This window comes from Rhinatrema bivittatum, chromosome 2 (assembly GCF_901001135.1).
Source record: "Rhinatrema bivittatum chromosome 2, aRhiBiv1.1, whole genome shotgun sequence".
NCBI lineage: Eukaryota > Metazoa > Chordata > Amphibia > Gymnophiona > Rhinatrematidae > Rhinatrema > Rhinatrema bivittatum.
Window position 1 is genome coordinate 72,182,560 of NC_042616.1, and position 22,518 is coordinate 72,205,077.

Consider the following 22,518-nt stretch of genomic DNA (forward strand, 5'->3'; position numbering starts at 1 on the left):
ATAGGAAAATCTTGCATGTCTTTGAAGTGTTAAAGGTCCCTTTGGGCTAGGATCGGTCTGAATCTTTCTGTTTTTTTGGGAACCAGGAAGTACCTGGAGGAAAATCACTGCCTTCTTGCCTGTGATAAGGTAGGTTTGACTTCATGAGCCTGCAATAAACTTCAGACAAATTCTAGTGTGGGCAGAACCCGAATACATTTTTGGCAGACAATTTGGAGAGATTTCTAGAAGGCACAACCTGTAACTGTTTTGACAACAGTTTATGAAAAATCTTACTCTCCTCCTTTATAGGGAGATCTACTTGAACAAGGGCTATAAAGCTGGGTATTTCCCTAAACCCAATTTTAGACTGGGTGGCAGTGAGGGGTTTTGAACTTTTGTTTGCACTAGTGGCTCATCTAGCTCTGGTGCTTGAGGAAAGATCTTTGGAAATGCTTCTTCTGACAAAAATTTCTCTTTGGAAACTGTTCTAGCATCAACATGACAAAAGCATGTCAGAGGTGGAAGCAAAGAGAGTCCGAAGGATCATGATGAGATCCAACCGCTTCTTTCACCTTCTCTGCAAAATGACACTCACCTAAGTCAGGGCATACCAGCAAGCTGCTCCTACATATCTTTAAAGTTTGATACCTGTTAACATGCAATTCTATAGGTGACAACCGCCATCATGCTCTTGATGTTGTCTTAAATGCACCAAAGGCAGGCCAGACACCTCCCATATTCTTGCGAAAAGCTATCATCATTTTTTCTTTTGCTGGAGAAAGCAAGTTCATTCTACCTGTAAAACAGGGTTCTCTGTAATCAGTAGGATAAATTAGCTATGACACTTGGATGACATCATTTGATTTCTCTTAACTCACTAAAACTTTACTGAGCCTGCAAGGGAGTTCCCTCATAAGCCACTCAGTCTATTACTGAGCTTCTCTACCTTCTTACAGTGTTTTGCTCACTGCCTTGGCAGTCCCTCAACACCACAAGTGCAATCTAAAAAAAACAAAACAAAACAAAAAAAGCTAAAACTTTGAAAACAGCCTATAAGGAAACATAGGTTTGCAAGAGCTATTCGCGCAAACATCCCTTTCAGACAAAAGGACCAAAAAACTGAAGAAACCCTAAGTCTGGCAACACCCAGGAATCTCCACGTATGACTGAAAAAGTTTCTTCTCTGGAATGATTTCTGTGCTGGCTCAAATAGAGTCTATGACAAATGTGTGGTTTCACCCACCTACTTGTTATCAGAGAACAAGCCAACAGCACAAATTTTTGTTGGAGTGCCACTTATATGTGGAAACCAGTGTGTAGATCAAGGACAACATATAAATAGAACAATTTATAATTGTACAATGGGTACATGTTTATTTCCTAAGAATCAATATTCATTCAAATACTCTAACAGGCAATGGAGAAAAAATGCTCTTCCCCAATATATAGAATTAAAACAATATAAGTTCACTTCAACAGTTTTTCATCTTTTGCTTCACACACCAATCACTGGTGTAAAAGCCAAATATTAGCTAATAAGCTGTGGCTCTAATATACTGAACCCCTAGCATAACCCCAACATTACAACTGAATCTAAATAAAATACAGTAAATTTAAAAAAAATGGAAAAATGAAAAAACTTTAGAGCCCTCAATATAGCTTCTCAATCACAGTTGGCATCATTAACTATTATATGCACATATTTTAGATCAGCTTAGAATGGAAACTGATTTTGAAACAGCAATACTCAGCCTTTAATAATTCAGAATTCATTTCACAAAATCCTATTAAAAAAAGGTGCTTTAAAGTCACTACTTTCTATAAATTAGCTCTAGCATCAGTATATTACATTGAACAGTCAGTGTGCTCACCCTAGCTATTGACTGATTTTATAGGTAGATTAAAAAAACATTCTCTACTGAACTTCACAATAGTGAAACATTTTAATATGAAATTTTATGAATTTGGTTCGTTTATACAAGTATACTAAGTGAAGCACTGGAATAGAGATTTTTAAGCGCAGTTTAGCCAAACATCTGATATAGATATAGTAGATCCTACCTGCAAGTATGTATGGACTGATAACCATAGGGACCAGAGGTCCCTTCCAACTCTACTATTTTTTGATTCTATAAGGATAATCAGTTTCAATATGCTTCCTAACCTGAAAAATCTATTTCATGAGATCAATTTTACTGTTTTCCGTTTTGTTTTTCTTTTTTACTTCATTTCATTCTAAAGAGAAACACACCATGATTCTCTTGCTGCAGTCGGTCTTACATTTTGTATGGTGATCTTCAGGGAATGAGTCTTTAACCTTCCTCTGTAATGTCCTCAGAATCTCAGCTCATGGCACTAAAGTATCTATATAGCCAGTGATGGGTTATTCAAGGCAATGCATCAAGAAAGACAGCAAAGAAAATCTTTAAATGTTTTAACCTAATAAATGTGTAGTCCATGAAGACAGAGAAGTGTATTGCATAAATAAATCATTCCCTTCCTCCAAACTTAAGCAACATACACATTAGAGACCATCTAAATAAATAAGCAAACACTGAATATATTGTACTGGCATTAAAGCATCTCTTTTCACATTGCATACTGACTTTAGATTCATCTACTAGCAGTATAACATGTCTAAATAGGACTGCCTAAATAGCTTATCAGTATGGTACAGCTCCATGTAGTATTTTCTTCATTTCGTGCATGGAGATGTAGCTCCGATTTCCCTGAGAACCGGGGTTACATCTCCATGCGCATAACTGGGAAAAAAAACAGATTTGTCTTAGTCTTTCTTCCCTAACTGAAGCTATACAGTCCCCCTACTTATGGGGCCATTTTTCATTATACAGATGCACGGTCCTGCTACCGCAATGAATACAGCTGCACCTTTTGCTTATTTTATACTTTGCTCAGCAACAGAAAAAGCAGAGTTGCTTACCTGTAACAGGTATTCTCCAAGGACAGCAGGATGTTAGTAGGGCCCAGGAAGAGCTGGACAGTGAAGGATCACTGCGAGCCTCTGGCCCACCCTCTTCTGAGGAGTTATTCACCGGTGTGGGGGCCGTGGCGATGGCAGTAGTGTGCTCAGGGGCCTCTGAGGGGCTTGAGGCACTGGTGCCGACTGAGTAGGAAGAATACCAAGCAGCATATCGAGCCTTTCCAGCTACAGTGTGAGCACCAGTGAAGCAGGTTCTTGTGGCGGAGGCGGTACCCAGGGAACGTAGGCTCAAGGCCCTGTAGGGCTCGGCTGACCGCCATCTCCACATGCCTTTCAAGCTCCTCCTCGAATGCTTGAGAAGAAAGCATGGCTTGAGGAGGAGCAGGCGGAATCAGGAGACCTCTGATTGGAGGGGGACTGATCCCTCCACCAGAACCAGTGGAGGCGAAGGGGATGACGTCCTCTGCCCTCGACCACTTCATGAGAGGCACCGAGATAGATGCCCTTTCACGGTTCCTTTTAGAAGAAGAGGAAGATCGATGTCTATGTTTCCTGGACCTCTCCCAGTGGTCCCTGCAATCCTTCCCTGAAGCAGAGGGGGACATCGAGGAATATGAGCGGGAAGAGACAGATAATGGACGGTCTCCTGCACCCACCTCGCAAGATGATCCGACAGGCACAGGAGAACTTGGGGCCTGGGCCTCCTTACCAAGTGGTGCGGAGGTCACTGATGGGGATTGTTCCAAACATTTGGCCTCAAACAATTTCTCCATTTTTCGAGTAGGGCCCTGACACCCTTCGGGGTCATTTGGGTGAAAAAAAATCACAAACGCAGACATCGTGGGAGGCCCCCAGGCAAAGGACACAAATCTCATGGGGGTCTGTTAGGGACATAGTCTGTGGGCACCAGTGGAAACCGGACGATGCCATCGGAAAAAGAATGTGATGTGTGGTCAATGGCCAGTGGGTATCCGGAGGCAGTACTGTCAGCAATTGACCGCAGAGACCCAAGGAAACTTACTAATCTCTGAAGAGAAGGAGAGGGACCCTATAAAACGCATAGAAGCGAAGAAAAAATGTTTAACGAAAATACAGCACGAGCTCCTGAACCGCGTGGCAACAGCTTCGCAGACAAGAAGAGACTGAAGAGGGACCCCACTTGGACGCGTGGTTAGCAGCATGCTGAGCATGCTCAGTGTGCAACTCAAAGTTTCTAGAAACTTTGACAAAAGTTTTCCTTACCAGGCTTCATCCGATGATGTCACTCAGTTATGAAGATTACCATCCTGCTTGTCCTTGGAGAACAAACGTTTTGAAGGAATGGGGAAAAAGCTAAAGTCAAACTAGTAAACAGCATGCACTTTAAAGACACAGGAAACTGTCATGGGTCAATTTCAAAATACCTTAAGTAAGGAAGTCTGTATAGTTTATGGATTAAAAGGTACTATCTAATTTATGAATACTACAGTTTTGAAACTAGAAACATTGAACTAAGTGAACTGTTTTACTTTCACTTGAGACATTATAGATGTGAAATTTCTCAAATCTAACATTAAGAGGAATTTAAAAATACTCTCTCTCATGGACAGTACACCTCCCTGTTTAAGGGTAAAAGAAAACCTCTTAAATCAAATCAAGCCTACTTACATGAAAAACTGAGAACCATTTGTATGCTTCCCTCGGTTTGCCATTGACAAAAGGAACGCTCTGTCATGTTTGAGAACAAAGTTTTCATCTGTTTGAAAAAAAACAAACAAGCAGTAGTCAGTCCAGCTGATCAAGAAGAACTGTCACAAGTGAAAAATGGAAGTATAGGCTGAGACTCCCCAAGCTGGCCAGAGAAATTCCATTCAGCTCTAAAAACATTTTTAAAAAGGATCTTTCATTAAATTCCAACAGAAGTAAAACAAAAATGATTTAAATATAACACAAAGTGCCATAGACATTCTGTCTATTGAAGAACAGTTTAATAAACAACAAACACAAACAGCTCATGTCTGCAGTGGAGCTTTCAAACTTGTCCTCCAATGAATAAGAAACTTCTGCTAAAAGGTAGCATTTTGGATAACCTAGTCGACATTCTTCATATGAACTATTCTGTTGAGATGAAAAGAATTCTATGCTTCGGCCTATACTAGTGCACAGTCAACCACACACACTCCAAGCAATGCGCTACAGAAGCAACACATGTACACATGAAGCTAGATTTTTCTAATATTTTCTCCCATTATATTTATTTAGAAAAACACCTAATAGATATGGCCCATAGAAAAATGAATTGACAGGTAAACCGTGCAAGATAGTAAACATAAGGTCCCTGCTAACAACTTACAAACCACAGCATAAGGTGGAAACTGTGCCACTGATGGAAACAGCACCATTTGAAAAGTAAAGACTATTTTTTGTTTTGTATACCATAGGTAGCATTTGAAACAAACATACTGAGATACTTTATATTGAACCATCAGAAGAATAAACAAAAGATGCTATATTGCATGAGCTTTCAAGAACACAAGTCCAGGGGTTGTCCTATTTTATTCAGGACAGTCCTATTGTTAATGATAATACAGTGCTATATTGTGCTTGCAGTGGACATTGTGCTTTTCTAATGCTAATATATAGTCAGGTTAGGATAATTGGCTTTTCACATGCTCTGTGCCAAAAAGTCTCTACTGGCAGGCATCTATTATACTACAAGAAAAGTGGACACTGTAGAAAGTCGTAACAGCAGACTGTCCTTCTTCTTAAAGCATTTTCATCTGTCCCATACAACGTTTTGCACATGGAAACAGGAGAACTGTTGCATTTGCAAAATAAATGATGGAACTGAACAAAGGAAGGACACAGCCAGGCAAAAGTGGATGTGCCCCCATGTCTGTGCATCACCTCTAAGCACTACATCTAGATAAACCAAGACAAAAGAACTCTAGTCCTGAGCAAACATGGCATTGTGCAATAACTATCCATATATGGCCTCCCTATTCCTACCACCAAAGGATATGATCTGCCAGCTATAACTAAGAACAGTCAACTTCGCAGAAAGAAAAGATCAGAAGAGCGACAAGAACAGACCAAAGAGCACTAAAAAAGCATCCTGATCCCTAGCTTTTGGCCATAACTAGAGATTAGCTGATTATGTGAGAGATAATCCTTATCAGAGGGAACTTAGCTGGGTACGCTCTATATGTCTAGTATCGCTTTAAAAACAAGTAGTAGTAGTATAGAAGATGTGCTCACAAAAAACACATGCTAGGGTGGAGCTATCTGTCTAGTTAAGTTATACATTGTAAGTAACACACAACTAGCGTTACCTGATTGGTCTTATGCTTAAAAAGGTGCAATTCTAATACCATCCAATCAATCTTATTTGTTGTTTGCTTAATACAGTACTTCATAAACTGTGGATCCCTAAATTCACCACATTTTCCAGAACAAACTGCCCTGTATTGCTTAATAAAATCAGATTTTATTTATACCACACTTTCTAAAAGCTTAAAGCAGGGAACAGTCAAAAACAAAAATCAAACTAAAGTACATGATTAAAAACAGGCAAACATAAAATAAATCAGAAGATACAGTAAATGCTACAGAAAAAATTAAACCAATTCAGAGCCACAGTTAAAAATGCACAACATACAATGGTAATCAAAGCCTCAGAGTAAAACAAAGCAGAGTGGAAGCGTAGCCTAGTGGTTAGAATCATTTGTAGATTCTCCCTAGTGCACAGGTCTAACAATCCTGTTGGTCGGAGAAAACTGGAATCTTTGTAGACTATGGCACCTTTTATTGAGATTGAGAGGATTTGTGGAGGGAGTATTTTTATTATTTATTATTATTTTTATATACCAACATTCGATCTCAACAGATATCACACCTGTTTACATTCAGGTACTGTAGGTATTTTTCTATCGCCAAAGGGCTTACAATCTAAGTTTTTGTACCTGAGGCAATGGAGGGTAAAGTGACTTGCCCAACAACTAAACCAGTGGATGGTAAGGGAAAACGATCCCCTGAGGTGAACCTCCAAACAGATTTGATGGCTTTTTTAGAAGCACCGTCTATTGAACAAATTGAAAAATGGGGAACTTTAATTGTATCATTTACTTATCCTTCTGATAGAGACCTAGTTCTAAGCACGTTTTTAAAAAATCGTAACAAGATGTTTTACGGTAAAAAAGTCTGGATATATCCTGATGTGATGAGAGATACGCAAGTTCGTAGAAAAGCTTTTGTTGAGATGTGTAATGAAGCCTGAGCATTAGGTGCTCAGATAAATGTAAGATATCCATGCAAATGTTTATTGCAATACAAGGGGAAAAGATATGTTTACTACGAACCAAATCATCTTAGAAATTTTCTAGATAATTGCAAAGATGAAGTAGGCACAGTTTAATTAGAGCAGGCTTAAAAGAAGTAATAAGGCTGTTGTTTCATAATGTTCCTTATTTTTCAGTTTATGATTATGTTCCATTTTAACCCAGAGATCCTTTAATTTTCTTTATACCTGTTAACAGGAAGGAATGTGATTTTCTGTTTGTACTATTGCAAAAATCTATAAATAAAGAATTATAAAAAAAAAAAAGTGACTTGCCCAAGGTCACAAGGAGAAGGAGAAGGAGAAGGAGTAGGAGTAGGAGAAGATGGGCTGCAAACCAGAGAAGCCAAGGTTCATATGCCGCGGCTGCTCCTTGTGACCTTGGGCAAGTCACTTCCACAGATTCAAGCCTGATTTACTAAGCATTTTTCCCCATGGACACAAAATGGGACAAAAGCCTTAATCAGGCACTTGGACTGAGAGACATCTAGGGACAGATAAATACCTACAGTACCTGAATGTAACCCACTTTGAAGTGTCTGAAAGGCAGAATATAAATCAAATCAAATAAATAAAAAATAAAGCTAAAATAAATATTAAAAAGATCAGAAATCAATTAATAAATGAGAAATAGAAAGAACATAAATTGATTGCCCTGTTTTTTTTAATCTAACCATACCTATAAAAAGAAATGTGACAGAATTTCAAACATAACCATGTATGAGTGGTGCATTAATCTCTCTCGTCCCCCTTTTCTCATTGTCCCTTCTACCCATCTCTCCCCTTCCTTTTTGTTCCTTCCTGGTTCCTTCACCTTTCATTTCTTCTCTCTTTCTCCTCCCAAGATTCTTCTGCTTCTTTCCATGTATGGACCAGTCTTAAGTTCTTTTCCATCTTCTCCTACTCCCTCCACAAATCCTCTCAATCTCTTTCTCGTCCTTGGATTCCTCACTCTCTCTTCTCTCCTTTATATTTTCTTTACCTTCACCATTTAAGGAAGTCCTAAAGGACTACATCCCTTCCTGGTTTTCACATTCAACTAGAAAAATGACTGTTCTTGTCAGAATGGCCTTTTTGACCAAAAACTGGGCAAAAGTATTTCTATTGCTTGTCTAGCATTGTGGAAGGCCCTCCCTCTCGATCTTCATCTTGAGGATGTCTTTTAGAAAATCTTTTTTTTTTTTTTTTTTTTTTTTTTTTTTTTTAATACCATCAGCCCTTTGAACAATTGGAAATATGATTGAATGCCATATGGTTTTAGTACCTCATATTCTTATTATTGTTTTTGTGTTTTGTCATGTTTAATGGAATAGGATTGGCTATCTTTGCAATATTGTTTTGATTTTTATGAATATTTTATATCTGATTTTTTTGTTTTAATTGTTACCCACTGGGAGCAAATATTATGACCAGAAGGCTTGCAATATACATAAAACATAAATAAACCATCTACTACTCTTCTTCAGTTTCCTTTCAGGTACAATACCATGGGCTCAGTAGTGTTAGGCCATTACATTGTTATATGATGAGCTGATATTCTCTCAGCTGCTTGATCCCCTTGGTGTAGTACTTCTTTTGTGATAACAAGACATAGAAGGGAAAGATGAGCTAATTCAAAGATTGGAAATTTATTTTTACCGTGTCACCAGACAGCCAGCCCTATGGCTGATCGATCTGACTACCAGGTAGAAGAGGAGGCAGAGGAAGACTGGCCTTTTAAATGTTGTAATGTTTGGTATGGCTTTTACCAAGTAGATGTCCTGTATTCTGGGGAAGGGTAAGTAGCCACTCTACATAATGACCCTTCTTCAAATCTGAAGTTACCTGCATGGGTGCTGAAAACTCATAGCTACATTTTTTGTTGGTCCAATAAAAGGTGCCACAGTCTACAAAGATTCCAGTCTTCTCCAGACCAACAGGATTGTTAAACCTGTGCACTAGGGAGGATCTACAAATGGATCTCTTTCTGCTATGTCATATAGATTTGAGATTCTGTTTGGTGGATTAATGATTACTAACGATCATGGCATACAATCAAGCCTGATACTTCACTTAGAATACATATCCAGCGCAGCGCACTGCTTCAACGGCAGGGGGAATGAAGAAAAGAGAATTTGTATTCAAACAAGCAACAAAGACTGAGTTGCACAGGCTGGGTAAATAAGCGTGGGAGTAGCTTGCTTATTACGGTGGATACTACCCCAAACCAATTAGCTAGATACTTCACTTAGATGCAGCTCCAGCACTGCTATCTATGATGGCGGGGGGTGGAAGGCAAATAGAACCAAAAAAGTTATTTAAAGGGACAAGAGTAACAGAAAAGTATGAAGAAAAAAAAATAAGTGTGAAAGCTTGCTGGGCAGACTGGATGGACCGTTTGGTCTTCTTCTGCCGTCATTTCTATGTTTCTATATTGCAACCTCCTTGACATGACAGATGTCACAGCCATTTGTGAAGGGGTCCAGGAAATTCAGTCCAACCCAAAAAAAATTCCCTAGCAGAAAAACAATTTGGGAATTACTGCTCCAGGGTATTGATGATAATTTGACACATTTACTAATGGAGAGCAGTTCATGAGTATTGTTTCAAGGCATGCAGACGCAGTCAATCTGACCAAACAATAGGGAACTGAATATTTGTTATCAAACATCATAGCATTTCTCTACTTTTTGCAGGATGTTTCCTCTCTCAGCAGACATACAACCTAAACCTTTTATATATCACTTCACATACTAATGAGTAGTGCTATCATATCTTTTCTGTGCAACTGACAGTGAATTGCTTACTTGTAACAGATTTTCTCTGAAGACATCAGCTCACTAGTCACATGACCATGCTAGATATGAATTTTTCAAAAACCTCTACACACATGTATGAAAGTTCCCATAATGCACCAGTTCCACCAACTTTCACTGGGAAGTGGGAAAGGGAGGTGAACAAGTTTGTGTGGCTGGTGAACAGATGCCTTCAGAGAACACCTATGACAGGCAAGCAACCTCACTTTCTGACAATCAGTTCAAAACAATTACTACTTTCTAGTGTGACTTCCTAGTTAAAAGAAGACTTCAACAGAAAAAAAACAGCAACAATACCAAGGGCTACCTGTAAGTTTTTAATAACAAAGACTACCAAAATTATAAATACGGGCTTTAAGAGGTATGAAGCTGGGTTTCTACCACTCAAACAGAAAATGGAGACTAAACAGCTCAAACCTATTACTAAGCTGGGAGACTGTGACTAAACAGTAATGTTATGGGAATGTGTAGATATAACTCCACACCACAGCCTTCCAAATTTCGAGTGGGCAACCTATAATTGTGCATCTTAAGTGGGCAACCACCACAGCTATGGCTCTAACATCATGGGATTTGATTTGCCCCTGCATGGGCATAACAGATGTAAATATAACTTGCTACCCAATTAAAAATGTTGCACTTTGTCACTTCACTTCCAAGTCTATTGGGAGTCAAAAGGTTGGGTGGACTATAACATACTTGCTTAGCGTAAATAGTATTTTCTGTAGATAGGATAATTTAGGCATTAACGTGGGCAATGTTATTGGCAGCAATGAATGGACTCGTCTCTCCTAGCTAGTGGAGCTTTGAACTCTACTTAGAATATGCAGACATAGCCTCCTCAGTCTATATCGTAACTAAATCTAGCTAGTCTCCAGGCAAGTAGACAAATATTCCATGGTTAATTCACCTTTCCTACAGAAACATTGTTTACTGTGCGAAAACATGCTTTTCCCATTGTTAAGCAGGCTGAATTACCATTACATGTGAGGAGTCCCAAATTGAGGGTTGCAGTGGAGCGATTACTGAACAAGCAACCCAGATCCCACCTTGGAGAATAGACTACTGCGAGAACATGTTATGCAAAACTGCTTGTCCAAATGTACTGTCTGTCCTTGAGAAGTTAATCCAGACAGCAATGGAACATAAAGGTGTGAACTGATGACCAAGTTCCAGTTTTGCAAATGTACCCCCAATGGGCACTTCTAAGTTAAGCAACAGTAGAAGCCACAGTTCTGACTTGATGAACTTCAACCAAGTCTGTGATTTGCAACCCTGTTAAGGTATATCAGTGCTAAATGCATTCCGATATCCAGGTAGACAATTCTGTTAGGGTGGTATAACACAAGTAAATGCAAAGCCTGGCAATGCTGTTGAGTGTTTCTCTTATATAATCCAAGAGATGAAGGGCTCTCTCTCTCTTTCATAGACATGCAGTTTGTTTTTTTTTGGGGGGGGGGAAGGTAGATGTGGAAAGCAGAGACCACCGTTGGTATAAATTTCAGATGAGTGGGAATTACATAATCATGGAAGAACCTCATGTTTAGAATATAGTAGACAAGTTTTGGGCTTGACAACTCTTGTAGCTGAGGTACTTTCCAGTTAGGAGCTCAAGAAAAAAAACAACTGCAGTGGCCCAAAAGACAGCTTCATGAGTTGAGAAAAGACAGCATGCAAAGCCCATGAAGTGCAGGTTTTCATTTTGAGGGTTTAATGCAGCACAAGCCTTCCATAAATCTCGATAACAGTGATTAAGTATAGATAAATTCAGCATGTACTTGAACATGGTAAACTGCTAAGGTGCTGAAATGTACATTCACCAAAGTTGGAGCAAGGCATAAGACGGAAAATAGAAACAAGTACATTATCAAATGCTTGGCAAGAAATGGGTCCAAGGTTTTATGTTAGTACCATTATGAATATTCAATACATTTAAAAGCAGAGCTCTTTCTGGTGGACAGCTTTCTAGCTGGAACCAAAATGACTTTGATAGCTTAAGGCAAAGAGATGAGCAATTACTGTTCATTCAACAATCAAGCTGTTAGACTGAGGCATGCAAGGTTTGGATGATAGAGCATTCTTTCGTCCTGAGTGCCAAGCAGACTGAAATGGCTCTCTTGCTGACTAGGAATCCTAGGATCGGAAAGATCCCGTGTGAGCATCCCTTCATTTTGAGGTGTCCGTTGCTAGCGAGACTTGATGAGGAAGAGTGTGAAGTAGTGCTCTGTCTAGAAGCAAGTGGGGGTTTTGCCACCAGTGTAACCCTTGCCTTAGAAACCTGAACTGCGCTTGATAATCCCACAGAGCAGAGAGCCCAGTGTAAATAACAGGTATGAAGGCGAGTCAGTAGGACTATGTGCAAAGGCCACCACAATATTTATTTATTGGCTTTTGTATACCATCACTCAGTGTCCACTGTAACGGTTCACAACAATAAATAATATACAATAAATATACTAAAATCAACTTCATAGAATTAAAAAATAAAACAAATTACAAACATTCAAATAAAAACATCTCATAAAACAAATCAAATACACTTATCGAACGGCTACCCCTACCTCCTCCTATGACCTGATGAAATGAGAACTACTCTGGCTGTCACATGTTGAAAGGTCTGTGGTTTAAGTATGAAAAGTATCATAATGTATACTCGATCCCTCGCCAGAAGCACTCTCTCCTGCACCTACTTATCCATTTTCCAATGGATTTCATCCTCTGAGCAAGTACTAAATTTGACTTTTTTAAACTGACTAGAAAATTCCACTTTTTTTTTTTTTTTTTTTTTAAAGACAGCCAGTCTTCTGTGACTAACCACTCATCCAGGTACGAGAAAAACTGAATCCCCTAGTGATGGAGGTGTACAGCTACAATACAAGGCATTTGGGAAAGACTCCCGGAGCTGCCGATAAGGCAAACTGTAGTACCTTCTATTGGCAGAAGGAAGAACCCACCTTCAAGCAAAGGTAGCACCAATGGTAAGGACGGATGGGTATATAAACATAGTCATCCTTCAGATTGCATGTACACATCCATTCCTACCTTCAGATGTAAATAAAAATAGTGCTGAGAGAATTTATTTCGAATTCCTCTTGAAGATATTTTTCAAGTATCTCAGATCCAGAATGGGACTCAATCCTCCTGATTTCTTGGTGAGGAGGAAATATTGGAAGTAGAAACCTTGTCCATGCAGGGATGAATAGACTAGTTCTATCATTCATCAGTGAAGAAGTGATTGCACTTCTTGGCGAAGGATCAAGTGACCTGGATGTGGATGAAGATTCAAACAGTGTGGAAGGGATGTAGCCAGGAGAAAAACAAATAGTATCCATGATTTGGAGGACCTAGAGATCTTTGGTTATTTGGTGCCACCCCTCCAAGAAGATATGGATCTATTTCCCTCCAGAATGGAAATGGCTTTAGATGAGAAGCATCAGAGATGTTGTCAACGAGAAGTTACCGGACTACCTGATCTTGGTGATGAATTAAGAAATTGAATATAGCGATCCAACCCTGTCAAGGATCCCTGAGCACCTTCTACACTTAAAATCAAAAACTAGGCCAGTGTGTATGCTGGGCTCATTGTTCTTAGATTGACAACATTCACACTGCTAGGGTCCAATTAGAAGTGGTTGCCAACTCTGGGCCAGAAGGGGTGGTAGGTACTATTGACGCCTGTGAAAGTATAATTGATTGTAAGTGTAGAAGATGCTTAGGGATCCTTGACAGGGTTGGATCGCTATATTCAATTTCTTAAGTCATCACCAAGATCAGGTAGGTCTGGTAACTTCTTGTTGACAACATCTCTGATACTACTCACCTTAAGCCAATTCAAATGCAGAGGTCCAATTAAAGCTGAGGATGGTGTCGAAAAATTAATAGATAGAAAGGAGGTGGTGATGAATGTACTCTTCCGACTTCAAAACAGATTGTGGGTAATAAGACCCTCCTTCCGGAGATTGTAGAAAAGCCTTCAGATTCCGAGTACTGTCATGAGGATATTGCATTATAGAGAACTGGTGCATAGAGCTAAGGGCAGAGAGTATGGAGTTTTGGAAACCTTATTTGCCAAAACAGTTTAGCAGCCTTTTATCAGAACTGACAACACCGACTGACTGATGTGGCAGTTGGATGACTCCGAACTACGGAGATATCGAGCTCTGTATTTGAGATTCAGGTTCCTAGTTATAGAAATACCAGAGACAGGAGTTTCCCACATTCTCATTTGTGACCAGTGTAGAATATTGTAGACTGGGAGAGCTACTGGATCTGATGGGGTATCCAATATCTGGAGGAGTCAGAAGATTCCTAAGCGGGGGGGGGGGGGGGGAGCCTGATGCCAAGCGTCATTCCCACCTTTTCCACAAAATTTGCATATACGACAGGTGTTCTGGGGCAAGAAATGGTCAGACATATCCAAAAATGGGTTAGAAAGTATCTGTAGAACCCTCTGCTGAATGTGAGTTTACTAACCCATGACCCCAATTACGACTAAAGTGAACCTGGGGGGGGGGGGGGGCTTCTCTGTGTTGCCTTGGAGAGGAAAAGCCCTAGTCAACCACCTCTGAATGACTTGACTCCATTGTCATTGAGTAGGAAGGGTTCTGATGATGTGTTCATTCCACTGTCATTGAGTAGGAAGGGTTCTGATGATGTGTTCATCTCAATCGACAATATTGGGACTTCGGTCTGATGTGTCCCTGCAGCAATGCTGGAGAGGAGTGGCTGGATTATTCTTTCCATGCCTTCAGATGAAGAGGTAGAGAAAATTCTCACGAGACCTGCAATCTGGTTGAACAACTAAGGGATTCTCTGACCTAGTGCAGGCACCATCATCTTTGGGGATAAGGATAGGTTTCTGCACTACAATAGGAGGATTTTTCTTCTCTTTTTTTTTTTTGAAGTGACAGTATGAAACATATCTTTCCTTGAGTTTCTACTCAGAAGCCCTCTACTATCAACCTAGTAGGAATGAGGGCTATGGTAATTGCAGGGGGCAAAGGTAACATGAACCCTTCAGCAGCTGGTCTAAAGTGGCTTGCATACAGCTGTGTAGGAAATGCAGCTCTGTGATTTTGGTTCGGGCTCAATGTATTGAATGCTTTGATGGATTGTAGAGTGAGGATGTTTTTGGTGATGCATGCATCAGCTACATTAAAGTGATTGGCTTAGAATGGGCAACCACGTTCGTTTTTGCACTATATACAGATGGGCCTTCAGGTTGGCAGTTCAATGCAGAGATGCATTGAGGAAGTGCATTGATGCACTGTATGTATCGATGCATCATCAGTGTACAGAGTATTTAGTGCATTGTGTTGGGCATCAAGCATGACTGTGGTGCTGATGCTGACAATGTTTCTTTGATGAAGACTCTGGTTCAATGCACGGTGACTATCACTCAACTCTGTGGCTTCGAATTTGTGCCAATGGGAGGAGTCTTTGAGAAGCTACTGCTCAACTCATGTCCCAAGGCAGACACTGCACTGTGGGAGGAGGATCCACTGTGACTTCTGAGAGACTTATGCAGTTCCTTTATACAGTGTGTCCTGGAACTCTGAGAACATGGATCATCTGTACACAGGCATAAGGATACCATTTGGTGAGGCCTTGAATCTGCTCATGGTATTTGCTGACCATTTGAAGAGGCAAAAGGGGTTTTTTTGTATCACTGATAAGTGCTGTTGTGGGTCCTGCAGTGCAGCAAGGCAACTAAAAGGAAAATGAAGAAAATATGAAAATGAAAGTTTTAAAAGATTTAGAAAATATCATCTGCGGAGACCAAGTACATGTCCTTGCTGTGCTTGAACAAAAATGGCAACTCACAAGACAACTTCCATGTGGGAACTCCCACACATGCTCACCAGAGCTCAAAGTTCTAGAAGTCCATTTGGTGCTGCCAGATAATATCACCCACATGTAATGACTAATTCAGTTTGCTTATCGATGGAAAACTATGGGCTTGAATCTGCTCCAGGTACAAGGCGACAGCTTTCTTGCAATCCAGGAAATAAAAGGACTTTTCACTTTTATGTACATGTGAGCTAAGGAAAAATGGTGGCAGAATGATTAAGATAGTTATCTGACATTACTTTAGGTAGAAACTTAGGATGAGTACAGAGCATCATCCTCTTAACCTTTTAAGATGAATTTGGATGTAAGACTCTGCAGGCTAAAATAATCAGAAAAATTTAACCTTCTAAATTAGGTACATGAGCTCATAAGAGTCAAGTGGTTCAAAGAGTGTTTTCTTCAGTTTAGTAAGAGTCATGTTCATGTTCCAGGACACTGCAGGAGGCTTCAACTGAAGCAAGCTCTACATGAATCAAACAACTAAAGACTGTACAAAAATGAGATTTCCTTCTACATACTGGTGATATGTGCCAATTGTTCAGAAGCAAACCCTAATAGAGCTGGTTTTGAAGTCAAAGATGTATTCAAGCAGTTTTTGTGTGGCATATGAGAAGATACAGAAACTTGCCCTCATAGCAGATCACAAACCACAGACTCTTAAAGCCATAAAACTTACTGGGTGATTCCTTTCTATAAGACAGATCTAAGACATCTGGTCAGAGACTCTGTAAGTACAACGCATCCTCCTCAACATCTAGGATATGACAGCCAGAGGATTTGATGCTTGGGTGCAGCACATGTTCTCAGATCTCTGTGATCAGATCTGAGAAAACTGAATTTGGTTTCCTCAGACAAATCCCAAAGAAATGGAAACTAAATCTCTTTTGGCCGAAAGGGAGCTATACAGATCACAGCTCCCTGGTACCTTCTGAGTTTTATCAAGTTTTGGATACCAGAGGTATGTGAGTATGCACAACATAATACCTATTGCCCAATGAAGAGAGAACATGTTTTCAGTTAGTCTGCCTTCTGACTTCCTCCTGTGGCCAAGACAATTTGGAAAGAAGAAATTTAGAAGTGTAAACCCAAAGATCAAACTGGAAAAGAAAAGCCACAAGACTGACGTCCCTGAGTGGGACATTAGGACCACTGGGCTTGTTTGTTAAGGAGATATACTTTGGGAGTTATATGAACCGTGGAAGCAATAAAGCCCAACCTTCTCAACATGATAAACTTGTCTGTTGATGCTCATTGTGGGAGATAAGAGTTTGAGTCCAGGACAGTACCATTAAAATCCAATTGAGATATAAGTTTCAGATTAGATATGGAGTAGTGGATGATAAACTCCAGTGATAATAGCACTCAGGTGGTGATCTGCATAGATTCATCCATCTCTGCCAGAGATATACTCTTGACAAGCCATTGTCTACGTAAGAAAAAACGCAAACTCTTGGATTACACATATAGGAATGCAAGGATGACTGCAAAATATTTTGTGAATACTGGGTGCTACTGAGGTTAGGTCAAAAGGTTTCCCTACCAAAAAAACTATGACTGCTATTTTTTTTCCTATGAGGATGGTCACTTCCTTTAGATTCCAGCAACAAAACCAGTTTCCTTTGTTTAATGGGGAATTATGGAGCCAAATAAAGCCATCTTGTTTTTCCACTTTAGAAATTTGTTCAAGGCCTTTAGGTCTAGGATGGGTCAAAAATATGTTTTTATCTGAAGTAAAATCCTCGCTCACCCTCTTCTAAAACGGGATAGGCTTGATTGCTCTAGCCTGAAAGAGGGAGGAGATTTGCAATCTGAGCAGATCCCAATACTCAGTTTTATTAGGCAAGTGGCTTGGAGAGATTTCAAACAGATGTAATCTGTAGCCTTCCTTCACAATCTAGAGGATCAGCAAACAGATTACAATAGGCCAACTGTCTATAAACTTATTTCTACTATTTATCATTTCTAAAGTGCTATTAGATATACACAGCACTAGACAGAGAAACTTAAGACAATGTTTGCTCCACAGAGCTTACACTATAATCAAGATAATCGTGCATGACAAACAAGTCTATAAGTGTGTCTGCTGTAAATAGTTATAATTTGAGAACAGTCTCAAAAAGTAATTTAAATGTATCTGATTTATTTTGTTAGTTTTACAACAACCTGCAAGGGGCCATTGCAAAAGTAACAGTTAATCTATTGATAAAGGTTGGGTTACTCTCTTGCTTTATTTCAATTCTTGCGAAAAATGCCCCTCCTGTCTTCTTGGCTGGGATAACCATATATAAATCAAAAGATGTATTTGGGGTGGGTAGGGCAGAGTGGAAATTGAAAATTGACCTAGCTTTCTTGTTAAATCTCACATACACATTGAATATCAATTCACCCAATCTCTTTTCCCCCAAGATTTAACTCACAAAACTTTCCAGCAAAGCAATACTTACAAATCCTCTTCAATGACCTACAAATGACCTACAAAATAACTTTATGCTCTCAGTATTCCCTTTGATCATGAAGGAAAGTCCTTGAGGTCTGTCTGATGGAAAAACTGCTTCCTACATGGCCCAATGAAAAACTCAAGATGTCAAGGGTAGTTAAGTGATGGCACTGGATAAGGTCTGAAGCACAGAATGTTCTCTTTCATGAGTTCCATCATTTCCTTTATATTTCTGTTTAAAGATATGCCATTTATGAAAATCTCTACACTTTCATGGCATGTCTGTATATTTTTTTCTGTGCATCTTCATGAAGGCCTGAGAAGATTCTGCAGATGTCGTGGCAGAGGCTTTTCAAGCAGATTCAAAAGCATTACATTTTATATGGACCAGGTTTTTACATTTCACCAGTATTTATCAAGTGACAAAATTCTGCTTGTTTCTCTTGAAGGAGAAACTCAGTGAATATCTGGGCTGATTCCAGGATTGTAAATAAAGATTGTATCATGTAGATTTCAAAGAAGCTATGTACAACTGATAATCACATCAAGGGAGTACTGAGATATGGTTACTGACGTTTTGAATCTTTTGAGACTGGATATGACCTCCACTTGGTGTGGTAAATGGGGCTTGTCAAATCCTACAATTGCCTGGACAAAGCACTTCATGTCCACCTCCTTACAAACAGGAAAGTACTCTGGATGCTGTCTCCCACATCCTCTTCTATACCTCCTGGAACAGAGGGTAGATGGACACTGCCCCCAGCTATTTAGGGCATCATGTATTTGTGGGAACCAAGAAGAAGTGCAATGAGTTCACTCTCCTCCTGAAGGACAGTCTTACCCATTTTTTTAAACAAAATTTAAAAAGTATATGTCTTCAGGTGATGAATACTTAGCCTGTAAGAGGAGAGGGCTGTGACAGATCAGTGGAATACTCCAAAAGAGAACTTCACTGATATATGTAGGGTACCATGACTCCTCAGACAGACTTTGAGAACATTAGTTCAATAGGTGCATGAGACTGAATGGTCACTGATGGCAAAGACGTTGGCTCTTTGGGCTTCCAGGGTGAGTCATAATAAGGGGCAAGAAACGCTGACCCTGTTCGAAAAATTATGTGGCTACTATTGAGACAGATTTAGGATGCCAGATGAATGTTGGTGCCGACATGCTTCGCACAAAAGTGATATAACTAAAGGATTGCTCAACATGAGACAGAATGATACACTCAATGCCAGGATCTTGATGTGACTGTTTCCCATGAACACATCTGTGACTGTTTTGTCTAATTCTGATTTGAAAATTGCTGATGCCAGCATAGGGGATAACCCTGTAGGGGAGTGGCATTTAAGCATTCTGGAAGTCATTCTTTAATAACCTTGATTGGACCTCTGGAGACTGGTATGGTGGCATCCATGCTTGGAAGGCAGAGCTCACTTCCAGAGATAGCCACATTGGATGATATGTAACCTCCTGCACCTCTGGGCTCTTGCAGTTGTGCAATGAATCATTTCCATGTGCCATGGCCTCCATTTAAGGCTCAGTCCTTACCTTACAGTCTGTTATGCAAGTATTAACAGCCCTGGGCCTACCCTCGGACCAAGGACCTCAAGAGGTTAAAAAGGTCTCTTTGCTGCAGCCTGGCAACTAGCAGTTTCTTTGGTTCCATGGCCCTTTTGTTAGGTTTTTGAGTACAGCTTTAATGAGTTGGATTTGTTTACCAGGAAAGAAAGATTTTGAGTATATCCTATCAGGCCTGAACTGCTTCAGGCAATGTCTTGGTGCACATCACATCTAGAGTAGTTGAGGTCTTGTCCTAGACAACTGCAGCAAACTATGGGATGGTCAGTTATGGATATTTTCTGTTTGCACTTGGGTCAGAACTTGAAGGTGATATCCTGTTTCTCAAATATCGTAAGGAAAAACTAACAAGTCAAAAACAACAAAATTTTCCTCAATACGAGATTGTCTGAAGAGAAGGAAAATTCAACTGCATGGCTTGCTGGCATAGTTGAGGTAAAGAGAAAAATAACGTGTAACTGGCTAACAGAATATCCTAAGAAGAAAATAAAATTTAGGAAGTACAAAAATGCATAACTAATACAATTCCACTTTTACTTATTATTATTATTATTATTTTACTTCAGGCAGAAATATCTGAAGTAAAATAACTTCTAAAGCACTGCAGGGCCTCAGGAATAATACATCCAATGGTCTCAGTGGACCAAAACAAACTGAGGGGGATCCATGGGGCTCTGTACCATGGAAACTGCTAATTATAGGCAGTGAAAAGCTTCTACCCCACCAGAAATTGCTAAAAGATTCAGGTCTTTTCGATGATGAGTACAGTCACGATCCACTTCCACGGCTCAGTTAAATGATGATCTTCAGACAAAGTCAATTGTGCCTACTGTAGTTCTGTTCGCAACTTCACCTGCATCATAAGAGTTTCATGTTCTTAAACAGATGACAATTCTCCTGTCTCCATTTAGTTTGTTTTAGAAAAATGTAATCTTTTGTCAAGTTATCAAAAAATTAACAGTATTGTTCCCCCAATGTAATTATCAAACTGATCCTGTTTTCAAATGAGTTTGCCATTTACAGGTAGTGGCAAACTTCTGAAAATAGGGAGCAATGGATTACTCTAGATTAGAGGAAGACGTGTGTATAGAGCAAAATACAAACAAATCTATCAAAATGGGCAAATGGGTTCAGCGAAAACTACTTATTAAAAATAATAGCAGTATTACCTAGATTCGTCACAATATTAAATAACCTATTCCTTGGCTCTGTTACTTCTGGTCTTATGCCTAGTACGTCTTGTATTATTATTATTATTTTTTTTTTTTTAAAGAACATACCAACTAATTGTTTAAAAATTTCTTCCATGTGTCCATTTCAAGGTATGAATCATTGTGATGCTTGCATGACTTTTTCATAAGGATCCACACAGAGCACTTATTAAGAAACATAATGGGGAACAGAACAGGCTAAGTAGGAAGACTTTCCAAAATGTTTGAATACCAAGACCTCCAAAGGAAAGAAATTGAAATCTGAATAAAAATCACAATTGTTACTGTTTTTGGTTCACTTTGCCAACTGAAAAATCTATAAAAATGCTGCTAGTACCATAGCTTTCAAAATGTTAACCATACCAGAACAAGACATTTTTTAGAATTAACATGGTTTGGTCTTCAATTTTGGTGTGTGCACTAGTTGCCATTCACTTGCACTGGGCTTAATCTTACTAACAAAAGCAAAATATTGACAGACATTTTCCTTACTATTTATTTCTGTTTTATTAACTCATAAACCAATGAGGATCTGTAGGTACTGCTGCTCATTGCATTTGAGACCAGTTTCTTAAAACCAAAAGTTGCATCATAGCAGTTCTGGTCCCACCTACTCCTGCAGTTCTTCCCATCTAGTCAGAGCATTTCTCCAACAATTCAAATCCCAACAGTTTTTTTGTACCATATATAAAAGTGTACATACTATTCAGATCAACAGTGAGTGAAGGAATAGCCTAGTGCAGGAGTGGCTAACTCCAGTCCTTGAAAGCCACAAACAGGCCAGGTTTTCAGGATATCTACACTGAATATGCATGAGACAGATCTGCATACAATGGAGGCAGTACATACAAATCTATCTGCATATTCACTGGAGATATCCTGAAAACCTGGCCTGTTTGTGGCTCTCAATGACCTGAGTTGGCCAACATAGGCCTAGTGGTTAGAGCAGTAGGCTGAGATCCTGGGAAGCCAGGGTTCAAATCCAGCTTCTCCCAGTGATGCGCCTTTTGACCTTGGGCAATTCACTTCACCCTCTACTGCCTCAGGTACAAACTTACACTGTACGCCCTTCTGAGGCCGAGAAATACCTACGTTACATAAATTGCAATGTTGAGTAATTAAATCTAGAATCCAAACACAGCTCTGTGTAGATAAGCAGTGTACCCCAAACGCATTCACAGAAGGGTCAGTCTTGAAGGCTGAAGGAATTAACAGAACAAAAATTTACAATAATAAAATTTGTTATTCTACTATGTTCCCCAGCAATCATTTGTGAGACAAGTGACTACAGTACCTTAGGCTACTGGCTTTCAATAATGTCTGATTTTCAAGACATTCCTAATGAATGAGCATGAGATATTTGAATATGCTAACCTGGTCCTTAGATCCAATGTACTCAAATCTGT

At 39.5% G+C, this 22,518-nt stretch overlaps 1 protein-coding gene across 7 annotated transcripts in view; it reads right to left on the reverse strand.

Annotated features, from left to right (window-relative positions):
- Positions 1-22,518, reverse strand: part of NKTR (natural killer cell triggering receptor) — a 369,410-nt gene that overhangs the window by 264,175 nt on the left and 82,717 nt on the right. For all 7 annotated transcript variants that reach the window (XM_029588338.1, XM_029588337.1, XM_029588336.1 and 4 more), the window contains one exon: positions 4,571-4,658. In XM_029588338.1, coding sequence (XP_029444198.1) covers positions 4,571-4,658 — 88 coding nt within the window. The remainder of the gene's footprint in view (positions 1-4,570; positions 4,659-22,518) is intronic.